The 12,585-nt window shown below is 45.0% G+C and overlaps 1 protein-coding gene across 1 annotated transcript in view; it reads left to right on the forward strand.

Moving 5' to 3' along the window:
* Window positions 1-11,270: 11,270 nt before the first annotated feature.
* Window positions 11,271-12,585, forward strand: part of nubp1 (nucleotide binding protein 1 (MinD homolog, E. coli)) — a 20,059-nt gene continuing 18,744 nt past the window's right edge. Inside the window, 2 exon segments of the mRNA XM_090194488.1 lie at window positions 11,271-11,376; window positions 12,280-12,384. Of these exon segments, the coding sequence (XP_090050614.1) occupies window positions 11,346-11,376; window positions 12,280-12,384 (136 nt within the window). The 5' untranslated portion in view covers window positions 11,271-11,345.

The raw sequence follows: 12,585 nt of genomic DNA on the forward strand, positions 1-12,585 counted from the left end.
GAGGGGTATATCACCAGAGATATAGATAGAGGGGTATATCACCAGAGATATAGATAGAGGGGTATATCACCAGAGATATAGATAGAGGGGTATATCACCAGAGAGATATAGATAGAGGGGTATATCGCCAGAGAGATATAGATAGAGGGGTATATCGCCAGAGATGTAGATAGAGGGGTATATCACCAGAGAGATATAGATAGAGGGGTATATCGCCAGAGATGTAGATAGAGGGGTATATCACCAGAGAGATATAGATATAGGGGTATATCACCAGAGATATAGATAGAGGGGTATATCACCAGAGAGATATAGATAGAAGGGTATATCACAAGAGATATAGATAGAGGGGTATATCACCAGAGATATAGATAGAGGGGTATATCACCAGAGAGATATAGATAGAGGGGTATATCACCAGAGAGATATAGATAGAGGGGTATATCACCAGAGAGATATAGATAGAGGGGTATATCGCCAGAGAGATATAGATAGAGGGGTATATCACCAGAGATATAGATAGAGGGGTATATCACCAGAGATATAGATAGAGGGGTATATCACCAGAGAGATATAGATAGAGGGGTATATCGCCAGAGAGATATAGATAGAGGGGTATATCACCAGAGATATAGATAGAGGGGTATATCACCAGAGAGATATAGATAGAGGGGTATATAACCAGAGAGATATAGATAGAGGGGTATATCGCCAGAGATGTAGATAGAGGGGTATATCACCAGAGAGATATAGATAGAGGGGTATATCTCCAGAGAGATATAGATAGAGGGGTATATCACCAGAGAGATATAGATAGAGGGGTATATCACCAGAGAGATATAGATAGAGGGGTATATCACCAGAGAGATATAGATAGAGGGGTATATCACCAGCACTTTGACCCTCAGTAGCTGTAACATGTCTGGGGGGGGGGGGGGGTGATCTTTGACCCTCTACTACTGTACTCTAACCCTCTAACTACTACTGTACTCTAACTCTCTAACTACTACTGTACTCTAACCCTCTAACTACTACTGTACTCTAACTACTACTGTACTCTAACCCTCTAAATACTACTGTACTCTAACTACTACTGTACTCTAACCCTCTAACTACTACTGTACTCTAACCCTCTAACTACTACTGTACTCTAACTACTACTGTACTCTAACCCTCTAACTACTACTGTACTCTAACCCTCTAACTACTACTGTACTCTAACCCTCTAACTACTACTGTACTCTAACCCTCTAACTACTACTGTACTCTATCTACTACTGTACTCTAACCCTCTAACTACTACTGTACTCTAACCCTCTAACTACTACTGTACTCTAACTACTACTGTACTCTAACCCTCTAAATACTACTGTACTCTAACTACTACTGTACTCTAACCCTCTAACTACTACTGTACTCTATCTACTACTGAACTCTAACTACTACTGTACTCTATCTACTACTGTACTCTAACTACTACTGAACTCTAACTACTACTGTACTCTATCTACTACTGTACTCTAACTACTACTGAACTCTAACCCTCTAACTACTACTGTAGTCTAACTACTACTGAACTCTAACTACTACTGTACTCTATCTACTACTGTACTCTAACTACTACTGTACTCTAACCCTCTAACTACTACTGTAGTCTAACTACTACTGTACTCTAACTACTACTGTACTCTAACTACTACTGTACTCTAACCCTCTAACTACTACTGTACTCTAACCCTCTAACTACTACTGAACTCTAACTACTACTGTACTCTAACCCTCTAACTACTACTGTACTCTAACCCTCTAACTACTACTGTACTCTAACTACTACTGTACTCTAACTACTACTGTACTCTAACTACTACTGTACTCTAACTACTACTGTACTCTACCCCTCTAACTACTACTGAACTCTAACTACTACTGTACTCTAACCCTCTAACTACTACTGTACTCTAACCCTCTAACTACTACTGTACTCTATCTACTACTGAACTCTAACTACTACTGTACTCTATCTACTACTGTACTCTAACTACTACTGAACTCTAACTACTACTGTACTCTATCTACTACTGTACTCTAACTACTACTGTACTCTAACCCTCTAACTACTACTGTAGTCTAACTACTACTGTACTCTAACTACTACTGTACTCTAACTACTACTGTACTCTAACCCTCTAACTACTACTGTACTCTAACCCTCTAACTACTACTGAACTCTAACTACTACTGTACTCTAACCCTCTAACTACTACTGTACTCTAACCCTCTAACTACTACTGTAGTCTAACTACTACTGTACTCTAACTACTACTGTACTCTAACTACTACTGTACTCTAACTACTACTGTACTCTACCCCTCTAACTACTACTGAACTCTAACTACTACTGTACTCTAACCCTCTAACTACTACTGTACTCTAACCCTCTAACTACTACTGTACTCTAACTACTACTGTACTCTAACCCTCTAAATACTACTGTACTCTAACTACTACTGTACTCTAACCCTCTAACTACTACTGTACTCTATCTACTACTGAACTCTAACTACTACTGTACTCTATCTACTACTGTACTCTAACTACTACTGAACTCTAACTACTACTGTACTCTATCTACTACTGGACTCTAACTACTACTGAACTCTAACTACTACTGTACTCTAACTACTACTGTACTCTAACCCTCTATCTACTACTGTACTCTAACTACTACTGTAGTCTAACTACTACTGTACTCTAACTACAACTGAACTCTAACCCTCTAACTACTACTGTAGTCTAACTACTACTGTACTCTAACTACTACTGTACTCTAACCCTCTAACTACTACTGTACTCTAACCCTCTAACTACTACTGAACTCTAACTACTACTGTACTCTAACCCTCTAACTACTACTGTAGTCTAACCCTCTAACTACTACTGAACTCTAACTACTACTGTACTCTAACCCTCTAACTACTACTGTAGTCTAACTACTACTGTACTCTAACTACTACTGTACTCTAACTACTACTGTACTCTAACCCTCTAACTACTACTGTAGTCTAACTACTACTGTACTCTAACTACTACTGTACTCTAACTACTACTGTACTCTAACTACTACTGTACTCTAACCCTCTAACTACTACTGAACTCTAACTACTACTGTACTCTAACCCTCTAACTACTACTGTAGTCTAACCCTCTAACTACTACTGAACTCTAACTACTACTGTACTCTAACCCTCTAACTACTACAGTAGTCTAACTACTACTGTACTCTAACTACTACTGTACTCTAACTACTACTGTACTCTAACTACTACTGTACTCTAACCCTCTATCTACTACTGTACTCTAACCCTCTATCTACTACTGTACTCTAACTACTACTGTACTCTAACCCTCTAACTACTACTGTACTCTAACTACTACTGAACTCTAACCCTCTATCTACTACTGTACTCTAACTACTACTGTACTCTAACCCTCTAACTACTACTGTACTCTAACCCTCTATCTACTACTGTACTCTAACTACTACTGTACTCTAACCCTCTAACTACTACTGTACTCTAACTACTACTGAACTCTAACCCTCTAACTACTACTGAACTCTAACTACTACTGTACTCGATCTACTACTGTACTCTAACTACTACTGTACTCTATCTACTACTGTAGTCTAACTACTACTGTACTCTAACTACTACTGTACTCTAACTACTACTGATCTCTAACTACTACTGTAGTCTAACTACTACTGTTCTCTAACTACTACTGTACTCTAACCCTCTAACTACTACTGTAGTCTAACTACTACAGCTCAGACTGGACTGTCGTTCTCTCTCTCCGACCCGGATATAGACAAACACACACACTCACAGAGAAACACAGACGGAAATAGGCACACACACACAAACACAAACAGTGCGGACACGCACGCACGCGCACACACACACAGTTCCACTCCTACTCTCTTCACACCCACCACACCCATCACAACAATGGAACCACATCAGATATGAACTGTGTCCTGGTGTTGCTATCAATATAATACAAACCCCTCTCTCCCCTCCCTCCCTCTCTCTCCCTCTCTCCCTCTCTCTCTCTCTCTGTCTCTATCTGTCTCTCTCTCTCTCTCTCTCTCTCTCTGTCTCTCTCTCTCTCTCTATGTCTCTCTCTCTCTCTCCCTGTCTCTCGCTCTCTCTCTCTCTCTGTCTCTCTCTGTCTCTCACTCTCTCTCTCTCTCTCTCTCTCTCTCTCTCTCTCTGTCTCTCTCTCTCTCTCTCCCTGTCTCTCGCTCTCTCTCTCTCTCCATCTCTCTCTGTCTCTCTCTCTCTCTCTCTCTCTCTCTGTCTCTCTCCCTTTCCTCTCTCTCTCTCTCACTCTCACTCTCTCTCTCTGTCTCTGTCTCTGTCTCTCTCTCTCTCCATCTCTCTCTGTCTCTCTCTCTCTCTCTCTCTCTCTCTCTGTCTCTCTCCCTTTCCTCTCTCTCTCTCTATCTCTCTCCCCCCTCCCTCTCTATCTCTCCCCCCTCCCTCTCTATCTCTCCCCCCTCCCTCTCTATCTCTCCCCCCTCCCTCTCTCTGCCAGCAGACACAATGGGGGATGCTGAGGCCCCAAAGAGAATCTGGTGTGTGTGTGTGTGTGTGTGTGTGTGTGTGTGTGTGTGTGTGTGTGTGTGTGTGTGTGTGTGTGTGTGTGTGTGTGTGTGTGTGTGTTTGTGTGTGTGTGTGGCATTGATCTCAGTGTGCAGCCCAGGCTTAACTTAATGCTGAGTAACTCTGACCCATATCCGACCTGCTGAGTGTGTGTGTATTAATATGTGTGTGTGTGTTTATGTATGATGGTGTGTGTGTTTGTATATACAGTTGAAGTCAGAAGTTTACATACACCTTAGCCAAATACATTTAAACTCAGTTTTTCACAATTCCTGACATTTAATCCCAGTAAGAATTCCCTGTCTTAGGTCAGTTAGGATCACTACTTTATTTTAAGAATGTGAAATGTCAGAATAATAGTAGAGAGAATGATTTATTTCAGCTTTTATTTCTTTCATCACATTCCCAGTGGGTCAGAAGTTTACGTCCACTCTATCAGTATTCGTTTTCGTCAAACGTTTCGGGTAGCCTTCCACAAGCTTCCCACAATTAATTGGGTGAGTTTTGGCTCATTCCTCCTGACAGAGCTGGTGTAACTGAATCAGGTTTGTAGGCCTCCTTGCTCGCACACACTTTTTCAGTTCTGCCCACAAATCTTCTATAGGATTGAGGTCAGGGCTTTGTGATGGCCACTCCAATACCTTGACGTTGTTGTCCTTAAGCCATTTTGACACAACTTTGGAAGTATGCTTGGGGTCATTGTCCATTTGGAAGACCCATTTGAGACCAAGCTTTAACTTCCTGACTGATGTCTTGAAATGTTGCTTCAATATATCCACATAATTTTCCGTCCTCATGATGCCATCTATTTTGTGAAGTGCACCAGTCCCTCCTGCAGCAAAGCACCGCCACAACATGATGCTGCCACCCCCGTGCTTCACGGTTGGGATGGCGTTCTTCGGCTTGCAAGCCTCCCCCTTTTACCTCCAAACATAACGATGGTCATTATGGCCAAACAGTTCTATTTTTGTTTCATCAGACCAGAGGACATTTCTCCAAAAAGTACGATCTTTGTCCCCATGTGCAGTTACAAACCGTAGTCTGGCTTTTTTATGGTGGTTTTGGAGCAGTGGCTTCTTCCTTGCTGAGCAGCCTTTCAGGTTATGTCGATATAGGACTCGTTTTACTGTGGATATAGATACTTTTGTACCTGTTTCCTCCAGCATCTTCACAAGGTCCTTTGCTAGCGTTTGGAATTGCTTCCAAGGATGAACCAGACTTGTGGAGGTCTAGAAATTTTCTTGGCTGATTTCTTTTGATTTTCCCATGATGTTAAGCAAAGAGGCACAGAGTTTGAAGGTAGGCCTTGAAATACATCCACAGGTACACCTCCAATTGACTCAAATGATGTCAATTCGCCTATCAGAAGCTTCTAAAGCCACATAATTTTCAGGAATTTTCCAAGATGTTTAAAGGCACAGTCTACTTAGTGTATGTAAACTTCTGACCCACTGGAATTGTGATACAGTGAATTATAAGTGAAATAATCTGTCTGTAAACAATTGTCGGAAAAACGACTTGTGACATGCACAAAGTAGATGTCCTATCCGACCTGCCAAAACTATAGTTTGTTAACAAGACATTTGTGGAGTGGTTGAAAAACAAGTTTTAATGACTCCAACCTAAGTGTATGTAAACTTCCGACTTCAACTCTGTGTGTGTGTGTGTGTGTGTGTGTGTGTGTGTGTGTGTGTGTGTGTGTGTGTGTGTGTGTGTGTGCGCTATAAAACCCCACCTTAGCCAGGTGTGCCGGCCATCTGCACGACGCAATCAGAGAAGGTGGTGTTCACCTGGTTGCCCTGGCAACACGCGTTCCACATCCTCCCGGAAACTTCTGTGTCTGAACTCTGACTGGGACAGCAGCAAGTTGTCCTCCGAGAGACAGGGCACCAACACACACACACACACACTGTAACACACACACACTGTAACACACACACACACACACACACTGTAACACACACACACTGTAACACACACACACTGTAACACACACACACACACTGTAACACACACACACACACACACTGTAACACACACACACACACACTGTAACACACACACACTGTAACACACACACACACACACACACTGTAACACACACACACTGTAACACACACACACTGTAACACACACACACACACTGTAACACACACACACACACACACTGTAACACACACACACACTGTAACACACACACACACACACTCACACACACTGTAACACACACACACTGTAACACACACACACACACACACACACACACACACTGTAACACACACACACACACACACTGTAACACACACACACTGTAACACACACACACACTGTAACACACACACACTGTAACACACACACACACACACTGTAACACACACACACACACACACACACACACACACTGTAACACACACACACACACACACACACACACTCACACACACTGTAACACACACACACTGTAACACACACACACACACTGTAACACACACACTCACACACTGTAACACACACACACACACACTGTAACACACACACTCACACACACTGTAACACACACACACAGACACTGTAACACACACACACAGACACTGTAACACACACACACTGTAACACTCACACTCACACACACTGTAACACACACACACACACACACTGTAACACACACACACTGTAACACACACACACTGTAACACACACACCCACACACACACACACACACACACACACTCGCACACACTGTAACACACACACACACACACTGTGACACACATACTCCTACTGGAGAGTTGATGTATCTACAGCACCTCCTACTGGAGAGATAATGTATCTACAGCACCTCCTACTGGAGAGATGATCTATCTACAGCACTTCCTACTGGAGAGATGATCTATCTACAGCACCTCCTACTGGAGAGATGATGTATCTACAGCACCCCTACTGGAGAGATGATGTATCTACAGCACCTCCTACTGGAGAGATTATGTATCTACAGCACCTCCTACTGGAGAGATTATGTATCTACAGCACCCCTACTGGAGAGATGATGTATCTACAGCACCTCCTACTGGAGAGATTATGTATCTACAGCACCACCTACTGGAGAGATGATGTATCTACAGCACCTCCTACTGGAGAGATTATGTATCTACAGCACCACCTACTGGAGAGATGATGTATCTACAGCACCTCCTACTGGAGAGATGATGTATCTACAGCACCTCCTACTGGAGAGATGATGTATCTACAGCACCTCCTACTGGGAGGAGAGGAGGGGGGAGGAGGAGATGAGAGGAGGAGATGAGAAAGGAGGAGATGAGAGAGGAGGAGATGAGAGAGGAGATGAGAGAAGAGGAGATGAGGGGATGAGAGAGGAGGAGAGGAGAGAGGAGGAGATGAGCGAGGAGGAGATGAGAGAGGAGGAGATGAGGGAGGGAGATGAGAGAAAAGGAGGAGAGAGGAGGAGGTCGTCGTCAGAGAGGAGGAGATGAGAGAGGAGATGAGAGAGGAGGAGAGGAGGAGAGGAGAGGAGGAGATGAGGAGAGGAGAGGAGGAGATGAGAGAGGAGATGAGAGAGGAGGAGAGGTTTCTGTAACGATAAGGTAATAATATAAAGTGGCCGTGTTGTAGATAACCTGCACAGGTCATCAGAGAAGAGAGTAGGGAGGAGGAGAGGAGAGGAGGAGATGAGGAGAGGAGAGAGGAGAGGAGAGGAGAGAGGAGGAGATGAGAGAGGAGAGGAGGAGATGAGAGAGGAGGAGATGAGAGAGGAGGAGATGAGAGAGGAGGAGATGGGAGAGGAGGAGAGGAGAGAGGAGAGGAGAGGAGGAGATGAGGAGAGGAGGAGAGGAGAGGAGAGGAGGAGATGAGGAGGAGAGGAGAGGAGGAGATGAGAGAGGAGGAGAGGAGAGGAGGAGATGAGAGAGGAGGAGAGGAGGAGAGGAGAGGAGGAGATGAGGAGAGGAGAGGAGAGGAGGAGAGGAGAGGAGGAGATGAGGAGAAGAGAGGAGAGGAGGAGAGGAGAGGAGGAGATGAGGAGAAGAGAGGAGAGGAGGAGAGGAGAGGAGAAGATGAGAGGAGGAGGGAGGAGGAGAGAAGGAGAGGAGAGAGGAGGAGAAGAGAGAGGAGGAGAGGAGAGAGAGGGAGATAAGAGAGGAGGAGAGGAGGGAGGAGGAGGAGAGGAGAGGAGGAGATGAGAGAGGAGGAGAGGAGAGGGGAGGAGAGGAGGAGAGGAGAAGAGGAGCGGGGTGACATGGGAGAACTGGTTAAACATCCTGACGGGCTGCAGCATTCTGGATGAGGTCTAGTTCTCTTCGTCAAACCGTCCCTCAAACAGCCTCAGGACAGGGAAGAATGTCAGGTGGTTGTCAGGGTAACTGTTTTGCATGGCAGGGGCTGGTCCTGTCATAGCTACAGAACCCAGAGAGACAGGGAAAGTGTGTGTGTGTGTGTGTGTGTGTGTGTGTGTGTGTGTGTGTGTGTGTGTGTTATATCAGTCACATTAGAGCAATGTTTCCCAAACTCGCCACCCACCCAACCCAAACCCGACTCCCCAACCCAAACTCACCCCCCAACCCAAACTCCCCCCCATCCCAAACCCCCTCCCCCCAACCCAAACTCCCCCCCAACCCAAACCCGCCTCCCCAACCCAAACCTGCCCCCCCAACCAAAACTCGCCTCCCCAACCCTGGGAGGGTGGAGTCAGACACTTAGATTAGGATGTGACTCCTCCCACCCAGGTTGAGTCCTGAGAGGGTGGAGTCAGACACTTAGATTAGGATGTGACTCCTCCCACCCAGGGAGAGTTCTTCTAATGCAGACACTTAGATTAGGATGTGACTCCTCCCACCCAGGGAGAGTCCTTCTAACGCAGACACTTAGATTAGGATGTGACTCCTCCCACCCAGGGAGAGTCCTGAGAGGGTGGAGTCAGACATTTAGATTAGGATGTGACTCCTCCCACCCAGGTAGAGTCCTGGGAGGGTGGAGTCAGACACTTAGATTAGGATGTGACTCCTCCCACCCAGGGAGAGTCCTTCTAAAGCAGACACTTAGATAAGGATGTGACTCCTCCCACCCAGGGAGAGTCCTTCTAACGCAGACAATTAGATTAGGATGTGACTCCTCCCACCCAGGGAGAGTCCTGGGAGGGTGGAGTCAGACACTTAGATTAGGATGTGACTCCTCCCACCCAGGGAGAGTCCTTCTAACGCAGACAATTAGATTAGGATGTGACTCCACCCACCCAGGGAGAGTCCTGTGAGGGTGGAGTCAGACACTTAGATTAGGATGTGACTCCTCCCACCCAGGGAGAGTCCTTCTAAAGCAGACACTTAGATTAGGATGTGACTCCTCCCACCCAGGGAGAGTCCTTCTAACGCAGACACTTAGATTAGGATGGGACTCCTCCCACCCAGGGAGAGTCCTGGGAGGGTGGAGTCAGACACTTAGATTAGGATGTGACTCCTCCCACCCAGGGAGAGTCCTTCTAAAGCAGACACTTAGATTAGGATGTGACTCCTCCCACCCAGGGAGAGTCCTTCTAAAGCAGACACTTAGATTAGGATGTGACTCCTCCCATCCAGGGAGACTCCTCCCACCCAGGAAGAGCCCTTCTAACACACCTGGCCTCTCTGCTTTCAGATATTTCCTTATTTGCTCATATTGAAAAAATGTACGTAGCTTTGAATGCTTTCATGTGTGGTGTGATTTCTAGTTAGCCCACTGCAGATCTGGATAAACAAATCCACCTTCCACTATGACTGGTGGATAGAGGGCAGGATAGACAGACTGGTGGATAGAGGGCAGGATAGACAGACTGGTGGATAGAGGCCAGGATAGACAGACTGGTGGTCTGTATTGACCTGTTGTATAGGAGGGGAGAGGGAGGACTCTCCCTGGGTGGGAGGAGTCACATCCTAATCTAATTGTCTGCGTTAGAAGGACTCTCCTTGGGTGGGAGGAGTCACATCCTAATCTAAGTGTCTGACTCCACCCTCCCAGGACTCTCCCTGGGTGGGAGGAGTCACATCCTAATCTAATTGTCTGCGTTAGAAGGACTCTCCCTGGGTGGGAGGAGTCACATCCTAATCTAAGTGTCTGCTTTAGAAGGACTCTCCCTGGGTGGATAAGGGAAGAACCCCCCCAATAAAACACCTTGATATAGGAGAGATGTATGGAAGCAGATGAGGACATGTGGATATGGAAGAACGTATAACCAGCAAAGAGAGTGAATGTAAACCAGGGGAAAAAACACACTACCCTCCCCAAAGCAAAAAATATATTTTAAAAATTAGACGACCCTCCTCTATTTTATAGTATAGTATAGTATAGTAGTGCGGGCTACAATGCAATATGGGCCTAATTTTCAGGATATTAAAAAAAAAAAAAAACTCCATAAATCACTAGGGGCAGCCCCCATTGATTTGGGCCCGTAGTGGGGTGCTCCCATAGCGGGCACGGAGGCCTGGATCCCCCCCCCCCTATACGGATAAAAAAAGCATATGGAAAATATGGGCCTGGTTACCCGTTCAATCACCAGGCTAGCTGTTTTACAATTATTATAGTGTGTCTATTTTTTTTATAGTTTAGTCTCTGGTTTAGTCAAAGGTGCGTATGCGGAACCTTTTGAGATGAGACGTGATTTCAGTCCGGACGAATATCCACAGCGGCCCAATAAACATGGCTGACATTCCAAGTGATGCGCCACAGCGTGAGTTTATTTTAAGTTTATTATAAGAAAACACGTCAGTCTCCAGACACCACGTTTATTATATGTGTTTTTTAGCCTTTTATAATGTTAGTTGTTAGTGAATGTTAAGTTTGTTGTCGTCGTTGTTAATGAAGAATAGTTTGTCTGAAAGTTAGCTGGTTAGCCTGTTAGCATAGCTGCCTGTCAAATACTCACCGCACTTCGATACAAAGTGATTTTCTCCGCTAACCTTAATGAACCTCGGTCTCTTAACCTACGTTAATTATCCTAACCTGCTACGAAAAACTTAATTTCGGGTTTTTCAGGGGAAGTGCCGTGAAAATGGTGAAAATTGTTTCTCCATAAGACAACAGACAGATGGCGCAGTTTACAAACCAGTTTAACAGATGCATTTAGCAGTGTTTATGTCATGACAGTGTCAGCCAATCAGCTCATTTGTTGTTCAACGCTTACGTGCCGTTTTCATAATGGCTGCTGTGACAAATTTTTAAGTAATCGTTCAAATCTTCTCAGTTTAAATAGTTGGGATAATGGGAACAATTCGCATTTCCTATTCCGATTGATACCTCGTACGTCCCTGGTGTCTTAATAAACACCGGAAGCCTGTCCGACCGTAGTGCAGATGGTCGGGTTGGATCGGTTGGCTGTTCTCTAGGATAAACTGTATCACGTGACCTGTCAAAAACAGACAGGGTTTGTCCAATAAACTATAATATCTTTGGTCAATGGATCTGCGTTTTAACTCATTCAGTCACATGCAAATTAGTGGACAAAGAAACAAGCGTTTCCTACATATTCAATCTGGGCACTTTTGTTTTATTTACATTTGGCGCTATTATCTGATTGGTTGGTCATGGTGGTTGTTTTTGATGTATTGACCTGATTGGTTGTATTGGTTGTCAGACTGCCCCGGTACGGCCAGTGAGCAGGCAGGGAAGACGTCAGCATGTCAGGGTTGTCCCAACCAGAACCTCTGCTCCTCTGGAGCCACTAAAGCACCAGACCCAGGTAAAGTCTCTCTGTCTCTGTCCTGATCTTGATCTGGTGAATAACAGCACTACAATTCCTTGTTTTCAATGTGTGTTTAATGCCTCTATCTCTCTTTCTCACTCACTCACTCACTCTCTCTCTCCCCCTCTTGTCTCCCCCTCCCTCTCTTGTCCCTCCCTCCCTCCCTTCCTCCCTTCCTCCCTCCCTCTGTCTCTTCCT

Source organism: Oncorhynchus mykiss, chromosome 13 (genome assembly GCF_057628025.1).
Source record: "Oncorhynchus mykiss isolate SJ-2025 chromosome 13, ASM5762802v1, whole genome shotgun sequence".
Taxonomy (NCBI): Eukaryota; Metazoa; Chordata; class Actinopteri; order Salmoniformes; family Salmonidae; genus Oncorhynchus; species Oncorhynchus mykiss.